This window comes from Synchytrium microbalum (genome assembly GCF_006535985.1).
Source record: "Synchytrium microbalum strain JEL517 chromosome Unknown SmJEL517_scf0002, whole genome shotgun sequence".
Classification (NCBI taxonomy): Eukaryota; Fungi; Chytridiomycota; class Chytridiomycetes; order Synchytriales; family Synchytriaceae; genus Synchytrium; species Synchytrium microbalum.
The window spans coordinates 733487-745191 of record NW_022158351.1 but is presented as its reverse complement, the minus strand read 5'-3'; the positions used below and the strand labels follow the sequence as shown (position 1 = coordinate 745191).

Genomic DNA, 11705 nt, shown 5'->3' with positions numbered 1-11705 from the left:
TTTTTGCATACCAACGAAGATTATATTGTATGTCATCATTATTTACTGCGACATTTAGCGAAAACAAAAGTGTCATTGAAAAAAAAAGTACACAAACTACAACAGATTATACTCGACACATTCACATTCATGATCGTTCCAGCAATTGCTGAAAAGCCTAAGAGGAAGGATGTTGTCAGACAAACCTGCCCAAAAAAAGAAATTATTCCAAAGTACCTCAATATCTTTTGAGACCCCTACTGAATCAGCTTCCATGACCTCTGTCTGAAAATCCACGTTCTTAGCTGGCACCGGTATCCCAGTTCTCACCCACGAGCTTCTCCTCCTCTTCTTTGATTCCGGTATCTCCAATTCAACACCGGAACCATGACGTTTACCACCACCGCTACTTGTAGGATCACCATCGTCACTTTGACCAGTATCCTTGTTGTTGCTGCTGTCATCATCTCGATGCTTTCGTTCCTCCATGTGATGAGCAATAGCTGAAGACAAGTATTGGGATCGTTTAGATGCTCGAGAAATCAGTGATGATAGTGATGTTCTGGATAATTGAGTAGTGGTGTTTTCGTAGGCTGTTCGCATAGATGTGATGGAGTCTGCTAGTTGTGTCAGATAGGCGGGTAGTGGTGATACTATATAGGTGTTGTAGTGTTAGAAAAGATCGCATGCTGATCCTCTTCCAGAGTTTCACTGGGTTTTTGTTAAGGGACAGAAGCTTACCATGACAGTCCACAGGTATAGATTCAAGTCGCAGCATTTGGTTCCGTAGTGGCTGCAGAAGACCTATCTGCTGGCGTGCTAATTCCGTCTCTGTCTTTAGGCGGTGATTTAACATTCTTGACTATGTAAAAGATATGTCTTAGATAAATCTGTCCAGGTAGTATCAGACAAGTTGTTCATGGCATCTGAGAGACATACCGCTAGTAATCGTTTTCTCGCTGCAGCCAACTCTTGATCTATCGATTCTTCATCAGCTGCTGTTACGTTTAGATTCAAGCCCTGCGTTTGAGAAAGGTGTCAGATGTGACTGAGAAAGGAGGCACTCTTGGACGTAATTTGAGATACCTGATATTGAGGGGACGGTATTGATAGTCCTTTTGGCACCGAGAAGACGTTTTTGGTTACAAAGAGTTCGAATTTATCAAAGTATTTGTCAACACTATGCTCCATTAGCGTTTCAATCTCTGCCATTCCCTAAATCGTATGGTATTGTGAGCATGTAGTTGCGAATTAACAGTCCTGGTATTGCTTGTTCAGTCCCTGCTGGTCTGTATTGAAGTTTCAACTGTTTAGGTTTGATGCGTTGAAAGCAAACCAACACAACCCGTCCAAGTATTACGAAAATAATACATCTAGCTGTAATTCAGCATTCTTACCCTATCTACTTCGTCTCCTGGGTCCATTTGCTCCTCTACAAACTGTGCCAACGAAGTCATGGTCTGATACAATAACTCGTTGACGGTATTGATGACATCGTCAATGAGCTGACTTGGAGCAAAACCTAGATGTTCTGTAATGGTTTCTTGAGTACTATCATGCTCTGGTGTAGACCCCGTCGACATTCTTTGTCCAGTTCTTCTTGTTGCCAGCACCCGCAAAGGATGAGGAGATGGCAACAAGTGATTGAATGAACTAGTGTATTACTACTTGGAACAGTGTTATAACTATATAGATCTATAAATGACGCGTTTGTTTTGTTTGATTTCAGTGCTCACAATGTCTTACTAGGACGTGTAAGGGAATCATGATTCCTTGGAATTCGAAGGAGGCTCCATAGAAGACACCGATTATTATAGTATGATAACTTGAATACTATTATTTAGATTATAAAACCTGCATTATAATGTACAGTAGTATTAAGGTCAACCATCGACCATCAAAGCCCAGACTGCTGGCAGAACTCGTCTTTATATGAACGACCTCTTGTTCAGCAACCACCGGTTTCATATTTTCCACCACCAGCTCCTCCTCAAGCATACCATGGTGTCCATTAGACGCCATTAGATTGGCCTCATAAATCATGGCACCCAAAGACCAATTGATCTCATATTCCGACAGGTAGTTGGCAAATATCACTTCTCTATCAATATCCAGTTTCAGACCATCTACTAGAAGGGCTACTGTATATGCGGCTCCAAAACAATGGATGCTTAAATACGATTCCGGTATGTCATGGTATTCCTTCGAGACTTCAGTCCACGTCATCTCATTGCACAGCTCGGACGCCTTGTCTCTTATACATCCTGCACTGGATGGGCCCGAGCACTTCCAAAAGTCTGCTGTATATGCGAAGGAAGATATGGCCAGGATTGGCAGGTTGGCCGGTATTGTTGGTTGATAGACACCATTTATGGCACACGGCGGTGCCATGCAAAACGTTTCGAGTGATAATAGAGACTTTAGATGGCGCAGACACGTCTCGAAATCTCCTGTTCCCACTACTTTTTGCATCTTGTGTGTAAAGGTATACCCTGCCCAACTGCAAGGATCCTGTACAACGCCTATGTAGTCCAGCGATGTGTCTGTTAACTTGGCTAGCAGCCGCCTACGTACAGCCATCGTCCCAAAGTTCAAATAGCTGTGGGTATAGAGCTCATGGCTTACCGAATTGACTCTTACAGGATACGCATTCGATAACGGTATCTCCTCTGGTTCAAACGAGACTTGCGTAGAAGCACCTCCTAAATCCAGAGCGACGGCCAACGGAGCATGCTGATTACTATTACGTGTATCGGTTCGTCCATCCAACAGTCCCAGCAGGTGATTTACAGTCAGCCATGCAAAGAGAGCCTCGTGTTCACCGGATATAATCTGCGCACCGAATTTAGAATCGAAGAGGAATGGGCAGGATCTTTTGTCGCTCAGGTATTTGCGGATCTCCTCTAAGAGGCGTTTCGGGTTTGGCATCAGCCTCATGCCACCTGTTGCTTTAAGATAAATGGGTGTCTTTGCGTGTTGAGAGTGTGGTATTGATGTGTATGCTTCTCTGATTAATGGGTCCTAAAATAAGAAGATATCGTCAAAGACGTGCAACCCGTTTGATCAAACTTTGTAACCGAACTTACCAAATATGCAGCAACATTCTCTATTTCAATATCAGCTAGCCCAGGCTGTACTTTATATACAATTTGAGGAGCAGATTCACTTTCAAATCGCCGCGCAGGGACGACAGACACCTTGTTGCCCGTTACAGAGTATCGAAAGACAAACAATCTGGATCCCGTAGATCCCGCGTCTATAACTATTCCATATAAGGCGTTTGAGATATCTGGTTGAGGCCTTGGGATTGATTTTGGTGCCTGCTGCTGCTGATGTAGTAGTATCGATTCATCCTGCGGAAGTCCAGGCGATGGTATAGCTATAACCTGAGATATGCATGCGAATACGAGTGCTGTCCTGATCAGGAGCCTATAACTGAAATTCATTGGGTCCCTGATCATCAGTCCAAAATGTTAACTGCTGAAGTAGCTCAGAAGCACGCCGTGAATGAAATGGGCTGACGGGCACCAGTATTGATTGCCGAGGAATCTACAAGCAAGATCTAATCAAGTAAACTTCCCTCCCAACTAGAAGACCCAATCAGTGCCCGAGTTTGTGTTTTGAAGATTGGACAAAAGGAGGTAAGAAGGCAACAAATGGGGTTGGGCTGCAGCTAACAGGTCGCATCAGAAAGGGGGACGCTTTTGAGGGCTGTTGTAGTACTGTATTTGGTAGTTGTGCTTTCTTCTTTTCATATAGTCAATAAAATGGATATGAGACGGTAACAGAGAGAGCTTGATCCAAAACATTATGGTATATTTTACCGGGGTTCCAATGCTGAATGTCTTAAATCATAAGTGAATTCATTCCCAACACGCCGACATTTACGCAGAAACGTTCTGAGAACTACAGTCGGTTCGTTGATGCTAACGTTTTGCAACCGCGGTGTTTTATAGCACCTGAAGAAGCCATTGACCGTCTCACGTTCTCCTTAACTCCTTAAACGGCCTTGTCACGTCGTAAACTGTGCGCATGTTGAATTGTCACTGGAATAGAAAGATCATAGAAAATTAGCAAGTTCATAGGTACGGTTTATAGTTGAAATACGATTTCACGAAGCTGGAAATTGGAAATTACTGCAACATTTTGAAAATCATCGTGATTATAATGAAAATAGACAATGATCACGATACTTGGACAGTTGGTGTTCCCGTTTTGACCTCGTTTTCGTGTTTTGAACAGCTTCAACAAGGCATTAAATGCATATTGGATAAGTGATCTGCGTCGTCCCCGTCGTAAAACGCTCTCCCTGTTTCCTGGTGATGTCCCTTGACCTTTTGGTTTGACGATTCCCATCCTACACATCCATACAAACATGGTAAGTAAACGAGTAAAGGGAAGATGCCATACATTCAGCGCTGTACATACATGATCGGGAATCGCTTGTTCGAGCATCGAATCACATTGAATCGTTGTCAAAATCCTGAAAGTGGCAGGTTGACTTATGTCGAATATTTGCCTGCTTCAACTCATGTGGTTTATATGCATTGGAGACGGCTACAATCTTATTACGATGGCCCACATTACTCTGTATAATTATGCAGTCGAAACTCCCGTTGTAGAATGAAACTCTGAGCTTCACAAATGCAGACATCAGCACACATTCAAGTTATCACACATATAAAGCTCACCACCCATTTCAAATAACAGGCCAAGAAGGAAGATAAGGCTAAACCAGCCAAACCATCAAGTTCTGGTGGTGGAAAGAACAAGAAGAAGGTACATACAGACATCGTCTTCAACCAAACATTAAGTAGCCTGGACAAGTCTTTAACCAGACTCTCTATATGAACTCGTATCATTAGAAATGGTCAAAGGGCAAAGTCAAAGATAAGGCCAACAACGCCGTCGTATTCGACAAGAACAGTTACGAAAAGCTGTACAAGGAAGTCCCCACCTACAAACTCATCACTCCATCTGTATTGGTGGATCGACTGAGGATTAATGGTTCTTTGGCTCGTGTTGCCTTGAGAGAGCTAGAAAAGAAGGATTTGATCAAGCTCATCTCTTCTCATGGTTCTCAATTGATATATACTCGTGCTACCAAGGTATGTGCGTGTTGTTCCGATCGAGCAAGACGTCATTAACCCGTGATGTATCTTTTCTTGCGTGCATGTCTTTATATTGCACTGAAAGTTGTATGATTGCCGCTTGTATTCCTTGGACGACCAAACGTTGGAAATATGTTGAAAATCAAACCAGTCAATTAACCAAACATTCTCAACATGTTCACAGGAAGAAGCACCGAGCGAAGCTCCCGTCGCTGGTGCCAAGGCTGCTAAAGCTCCAAAAGCTAAGAAGGCCAAAGCAGACGAAGCCCCTGCTGAAGACGAAGAGTAGGAAGTTTGTATCTTGCAGTAAATATAGTGAACAGCTCCTCGCAACATTCGGATAGTGTGTTGTGTGCAGCAATTTGTTTTGGACAGGAAAATGTCTTAGGAAAATATGTTATGAGGAGGACAAAAGTGGGCAAAACCAAACCCGGGAGGTAACAATAGCGACAAACAGATCATTTTTCTGCATAACGCTGCCATACATCTTGGCTCTGTTTGACCTGACGATATGTCCATGTTCGAGCTTGTACATCAAATCTGCAACTTGAAACCTTCAATGCTCTCAGCATTTCGTTTTCTGACAAGTAGCACAGCAATCTGCCGATATTCACTATCGTGTGCTCTATTGAAGTTGTATCTTCAACGACAAGACTTCCAAGGCCTTGCATCCAGTGACGGTGCGAAGACAACCAAAGGTCAAGTAGCCAAGAGGGGCCAAAGCAGACGAAGCTCCTGCTGATGACGAAGAAGCGGCATAAGCCAACGATCTTGTGTCTTGCAGTTCGAAAACACAGTGAGCATCTGAAAACGATTTGTGTAGAAGCAAAAAAAGCCTGAAAATCATTGAATTGCTGGAAAGGTATTTATTGGTGTTGCTCTATTTCCAAATCTAAAACAGGCGACCTCACGAATATCATTAACAAGTCCAGTCCAGATGGCCATTTCAGCTTATTCTTGAGCTTCCAACCTATAAATTCAAATGCGTGTGAGATTAAATGGGTGTAAGGGCAAAACAAATTCGCAAAAACCAGGGCAGTAATAACGTACCATCTCTCAGCGTCTAGTGCTGCCATGCATCCTGATCCAGCAGCTGTAATAGCCTGGCGATACGTTCGATCTTGTACATCACCACATGCAAAGACTCCTGGAATGTTGGTATATGTGGATGGGTAACCATGATTAGGATACGTTTTCAGATATCCTTCAGCATCCATATCCAATACACCTTTAAAGCTTTCAGTATTCGGTTTATGTCCAATAGCGTAAAACAGTCCATTGACATCCAATGTGGTGTGTTCTTTTGTGACTGTGTCTTCAATGACGAGACCTCTGAGAAGTCTTCCATCACCGGTAGCTTCTACAGGGACTTTATTCCACAGGACTTCGACTTTGGGATGTCGAAGTAGACGATCTGCCATGACTTTTGAGGCTCGTAGTTTGTCACGACGCACCAAGACGTATACTTTGGATGCGTATTTTGTGAGGAATGTAGCTTCCTCTGAGGCCGAGTCACCACCACCAACCACCACCAAAGCTAGATAAAGGTGAAACTAGTTAGATGCAGTAGCAAAAAAACTCCATCCTAATCTCGCATTCCATCATGATATGTTTGGATAAACTACTCACGCTTATTTCTAAAGATGGGGACAGCTCCATCACATACAGCGCAAGCAGATATACCAGCCTGCCAGTAAGTTTCCTCTCCCTTAATGTGCAACTGGTAATTGGTTGGGAGAGAAAGAGTCAACAAAAAAGCAACGCCTCTGTTTTGGATGTTGACATTGAAAATTGACACTACTCACTCGTTGAGCGGTAGCACCAGTAGCAACAATAACAGATTCTGCATAAATTGTGTCCTGAAAGCATATAAATCATGTAAGCCCAGTCAACAAAACAGGAATCTCACTCAAGGAATCATACTTCTTCAGTTTCATAGTTTTCACGCCACATTTTGAAGGGTCGTGATGAGAAGTCGACCTTTGATATCGTCTCAGACACAACGGTGGTTCCAAACTTTGTCGATTGTTCCTTGAACTAGAATAGAGAGGATTTAAGCATCAGTGTGATGAAGTCGAATCGTTGGTTGAGTTGTGATAATGTACCAAATCCATCATATCAGGTCCACTAATTCCTTTTGGAAATCCAGGAACTATTAAAAAAGCATATGCGATCAGCTAAAGTTGTTTGTTCGTCAAGCTTGTTCCAGTTCAACTAATGCTCACAGTTTTCGACTTCAGTGGTGGTAGTCAACTGACCACCAGCAGCGACACCTAGATAACGAATCGGTAGCATATCGTTATTATATTGAGTCTATAATCTGATGCAATCGGATGTTGCAGGTCAGGTCAGAGTTTCAACGCCAAACAGCATTACCTCCAGCTAAAAAGCCTTCATAGAGGACAGGCTCCATATTGGCACGAGCAGCATATATGGCAGCTGTATGGCCACTTGGACCACTGCCAATGATGACGACCTTGGCTACCTTCTTGCCACTCATGATTTTCCGAGATTTTGTAATTGAACAAATGATCAAGGACGAAGCCTTCAAATTTTCAAGGGAGGTGCCCATTAATAATTCCCTCAAACGAAGATAAGAAGAGGCCATGTGATTATTCAGTTATCTGACATTATTGGACGCGTAAGAAGCAATGACAAGGGGACCCGGTTGTTTGATCCATATGCATGTAACAGCTTTGACCACCAAGATCGCCATGGCATCAAAGACCAAACGCTCGACTCTTAATACATTCATTAATTTAATTCGCCAATGCTGAATATTTTCTAATAGAATGTGCTCTGTATTGTGAAGTTTTGCTCTTGGTTATCAAGACAACAGAGAAAATAACGCAAACCACGACTTCTAGCCAATGGACAATCAACCAAGGACGACTCTTCCACGCGAGATAATCGCTGAGATCCTAGAGCAGCTGGTCCTTCTGTCGCCTTCACCCAGTGTGCTGCTTCCAATCCTCAAAGTATGTGCTTGTTATCTCAATCTCACATTTTTCATATTTCTGACAACCGTCTTGTATGGAAAGGTGTCCAAATTCTACTCTGCCATCGCTCTCGAAATATTATGGCGCTCTCTCAAAATCCGCAATCGAGTTCCCGGTATATATGTCTCAAAAAACTCAAACATGTGATTTCGTGAATTGTGCATTCAATCCCCCACGTTTTCTCATTTTAGGAATTGGGCCTGGTCTGCAATGTTCTGCTGCAAAGACGCTGCTGTCAGTGGATGGTATATTTGCCAAACGAGAACCGGACAATTTCTGTGATTACGGTGTTGGTTGGAACCATTTGAAGTCTCAAATCTACTATTTACGTGCATTCTACACGTTCACATTCACGATATTAGCTGGACTAGTACGATCCATCGATATACATCTCGAACCAGCCGAAGGTCCACGTCATCTTGGAGGATGCTCTCGCGATCAAAACACCTTCAAGCTAGACCTCGCTAAAATCATCAACATCCTGCGGAAGTGCCATTCCGCCACTCAAATCTCAATCATGTTTAGTCGCTGGCTAGTAGATGACGATGCGACATGGTTTGCTTTGGACGAATTCTTGATTCAACTGAGAGATATCAGACTACCAGTGTTTGGGATTCAGTTGAGGATTTTCTTTTGTAATTTCGTAGATTCGCATTTCCAGAGCTTGTCGTCTTGGTGTGGAGCAACACTGACTAAAGTCGAGGTCTTTTATCCTGAACGCTGGATAACGTATGTACACGCAATTGATAGCCATATGCGAAAAAAAATTGACCTGAAACGTATTCCCTAGAATGCTCAACCAACAAATCTGGCCATCTATGGATAGTCTCGAATCATTTATGAAATCCACTAGCCGGCTCCAGACCGTCAGAATACACGGACTTCCACTCTCACGTAAAGCCGTAGCACATATGGTACATCGCAACTGCAAGCACCTCACAAGCTTTGACTATATGGCAATCCAGCCAACAATCGACGACGAAGATGATGTCAAACCACATTTCGATACAGACCAACTTCTTGTATCGTGTCAGTCATTACGACATCTTGAGATTGCACGAGATTCATTAGCTTCACTAGATTTGCTGGCTAGCCTGAGTAGACATAGAGTGCCCAAACTCAACGACTTGAGTATACAAAATGTGCCCATCGTGTTGGGGTCTGGAGTTGATACATTAGGATGCTGTAATCTAAAGTCGCTAAAGCTGGAGAAGTGTATTCTGGTACGTGTGAGCTTTACTGTTGTCTCTTTTTTGCGTCTGAGAAGTCGCCTTCTATACTAACCTCACCGTTTTGCACATAGGCACGAGAATTCTGGACTGCCATAGCATTATCATGCCCAATACTATCGAGTCTCGTCTTGTCGTCTGTGGATATCACCGAATCAGCTTTTCTGGAAATCTGCTCTACATGCCCATTAAAATCGCTCTCCGTCACAAACATTGACACCGACCTCTCATTCTGGACTCTTAGCAGACTCGTTAAAGCACTTCCAAGCAATTCACCGCTAACATTCATATCGTTTGAAGACTGTAGTGGATTTGATAATGTCGGGGATGTTCTGAATCTCGTCGTGAAGTTTCCAGCACTGGCGTGCAAATGTGTGTGTCTCGAAGAGCTGCATATTCCTCGTAAACTAGTAGGGATTGGGAGTGACCATATCCTAATGTGGTTGTTGAGTACGTTTGAAACTAGAGATGCAGGCCTTGGATCGAGTTTTGGGTCTTGGTCGGTGAACGTAGAGAGGATTAGAAAAGAGATTAACTCTATGGCTGCTAGAACAGACCTTGATTCGAGTCAACGATTGCGAGACTCGCTTGATTGTATACGACATGGAGAGTCTGATATTGTACTGGAGGAGGACGAATTTGTAAAGAACTGGAAGGACTATAGGTCACTGTGTAATTTCGCTGTAGAATCGGCCATATAGAGCAAAAGTACTAGTAGTCCGAGTTTTAATTTGTATTTGATCAATACGCAGCAGTGATATAATATACATTCTCCCACATGGGAATCATGTCTTTTACGACGCCTATCAAGTAGAGAACGAGAGTCAGTTTTTCTTGTGAACTGCCATAGTGCCTTCATCCCGTCAAGTACCTGTCACAATAGAAACAATCATCTTTTGGGATCCCCAGTCAATAAAGCGCTGTAATCGTGGCCTAAAATGAAAATTGAGATGATGAGAAAACGGCTCCAAAACGGTAAATGTGGAATCCTCTGCTGCATGCAATGAACACAATCAACAGCTCAGCTGAACCTACACTGTGTACTCAGAAAAGAAGGGTCCACGGAGAATGTAGTAAACCAGGAAGATGATTCGTTTCTGGTACTCATCCTTCTCCAACTGAGTCAAGTCACTCCTCCATCCCAACTGCAATGGATTGGTCTGTATGGCTAGAGACCCAACTTCCATTGCGAGAGAGGTTGTCCATGGCTTCCACGATTTGGCTCCATAGCGCTGAATCATAAGAACTAGATGCATGAAGTAAAGATATGAGCGAAAAAAAATACTGCAGAGGGAGACAGATCATGGGATACCATAAACAATAGGCCTCAATATGAATGCCAATTCAGCAACTGTTCGTAATGTATCCAAAGACTGGAGCAAATCTGTTGATTTCTTGACAGGATCTGACAGAGCCTTGTTGTTCAAGTAGGTCTGTACCGTCTGTGGGTCTTTTCCTACAGTTTCGACTGAGTTGAACGATTTGCCAGACCGCGAGCCGACAAATCCTGTTCCTGTGGGACTAGATGCTGTTGCAGCAGCAGCATCGTTGGCAGCCTCAGCGCTTTCTGGGTTGAGCTTTGAGGGATCATATTCACGTTCCTCGACAGCTGAATGCGGAATCATCCGTGCTCGTGACATTCGGAATAACGATAATCGTAAAATGAGTCTGTAAGAAGAGCATAGGTCAGAACCTTTACATAACTTAAGAACTATTTCAAGCAATCATACTTGATGATTTCATAAGTGGTGACGAATGGCCACTTGATTTCTTTCCCAAATCGACGCGTCAAGCCTTGCTCTAACAGATTGTCGACAAAGCCCATGAAGGTCAACGCATATGCGACCCTCTGATAAGCAGTGGAGGATTTCAACACGGCGGATGTGTACCGGTTGAATGGTGATTGAGTAGATCCAGGTTGTCGTCTAGCAACAGGCACTAGGATCGTGTCATGGTATAAGGCGGCAATGTTCACAGATGCTCCGACTAGACGATTGAGTTGGAATTGACTGGTAAGTTCACGGTTCCAAAAGTTTACGAGATGCTTGACGTAAATTGGGCGGTCGAGAGATGGAACTTACTGGCTTCTGCGACCAAATCAGAGTTAGGGAAACGGCCTATGAATGAGAATTGAAGTGGAAGTTAGTCGGAATTGATTAACATGAGTATAGCTTGAATGCTAACCTGGCAAGACATAAGTGAGCGTCCTAAACCCGCTTTCCAAACTTCCAATTTGAGTCGCGTTCTGCAATACAAAGGCACCATAGCCTGAGGGTCTCGTTGCGCCGGCCATATGATGTCTAAAACCAAGGAAAGTTCGGGTTGCTTATTTGTTGAAATCTGTTAAGGTCCTTTGATGGAGAATTGAACATGAAGGAAGCATACAA

General features: G+C 43.3%; 4 protein-coding genes across 4 annotated transcripts; 1 reads left to right on the top strand and 3 right to left on the bottom strand.

Moving 5' to 3' along the window:
- Nucleotides 1-127: 127 nt before the first annotated feature.
- Nucleotides 128-1562, bottom strand: SmJEL517_g00623 (uncharacterized protein; the record flags this gene model as incomplete). The annotated part of the gene is made up of 6 exons (XM_031166552.1): nt 128-157; nt 217-632; nt 721-841; nt 919-999; nt 1066-1194; nt 1377-1562. The coding sequence occupies 6 exons, from the start codon at nt 1560-1562 to the stop codon at nt 128-130; spliced, it is 963 nt and encodes a 320-aa protein (XP_031027646.1).
- A 2990-nt stretch (nt 1563-4552) lies between these two features.
- Nucleotides 4553-5379, top strand: SmJEL517_g00622 (uncharacterized protein; the record flags this gene model as incomplete). Its single annotated transcript, XM_031166551.1, has 4 exons — nt 4553-4597; nt 4690-4758; nt 4845-5087; nt 5275-5379. The coding sequence occupies 4 exons, from the start codon at nt 4553-4555 to the stop codon at nt 5377-5379; spliced, it is 462 nt and encodes a 153-aa protein (XP_031027647.1).
- A 662-nt stretch (nt 5380-6041) lies between these two features.
- Nucleotides 6042-7590, bottom strand: SMI621 (thioredoxin-disulfide reductase; the record flags this gene model as incomplete). Its single annotated transcript, XM_031166550.1, has 8 exons — nt 6042-6060; nt 6141-6627; nt 6720-6810; nt 6896-6949; nt 7014-7127; nt 7196-7242; nt 7316-7363; nt 7467-7590. 8 exons carry the CDS (start codon nt 7588-7590, stop codon nt 6042-6044), a joined length of 984 nt encoding a protein of 327 aa, XP_031027648.1.
- Nucleotides 7591-10059: 2469 nt separating this feature from the next.
- Nucleotides 10060-11611, bottom strand: SmJEL517_g00620 (uncharacterized protein; the record flags this gene model as incomplete). Its single annotated transcript, XM_031166549.1, has 7 exons — nt 10060-10121; nt 10190-10251; nt 10354-10564; nt 10631-10986; nt 11049-11304; nt 11400-11435; nt 11503-11611. 7 exons carry the CDS (start codon nt 11609-11611, stop codon nt 10060-10062), a joined length of 1092 nt encoding a protein of 363 aa, XP_031027649.1.
- Nucleotides 11612-11705: the final 94 nt, after the last annotated feature.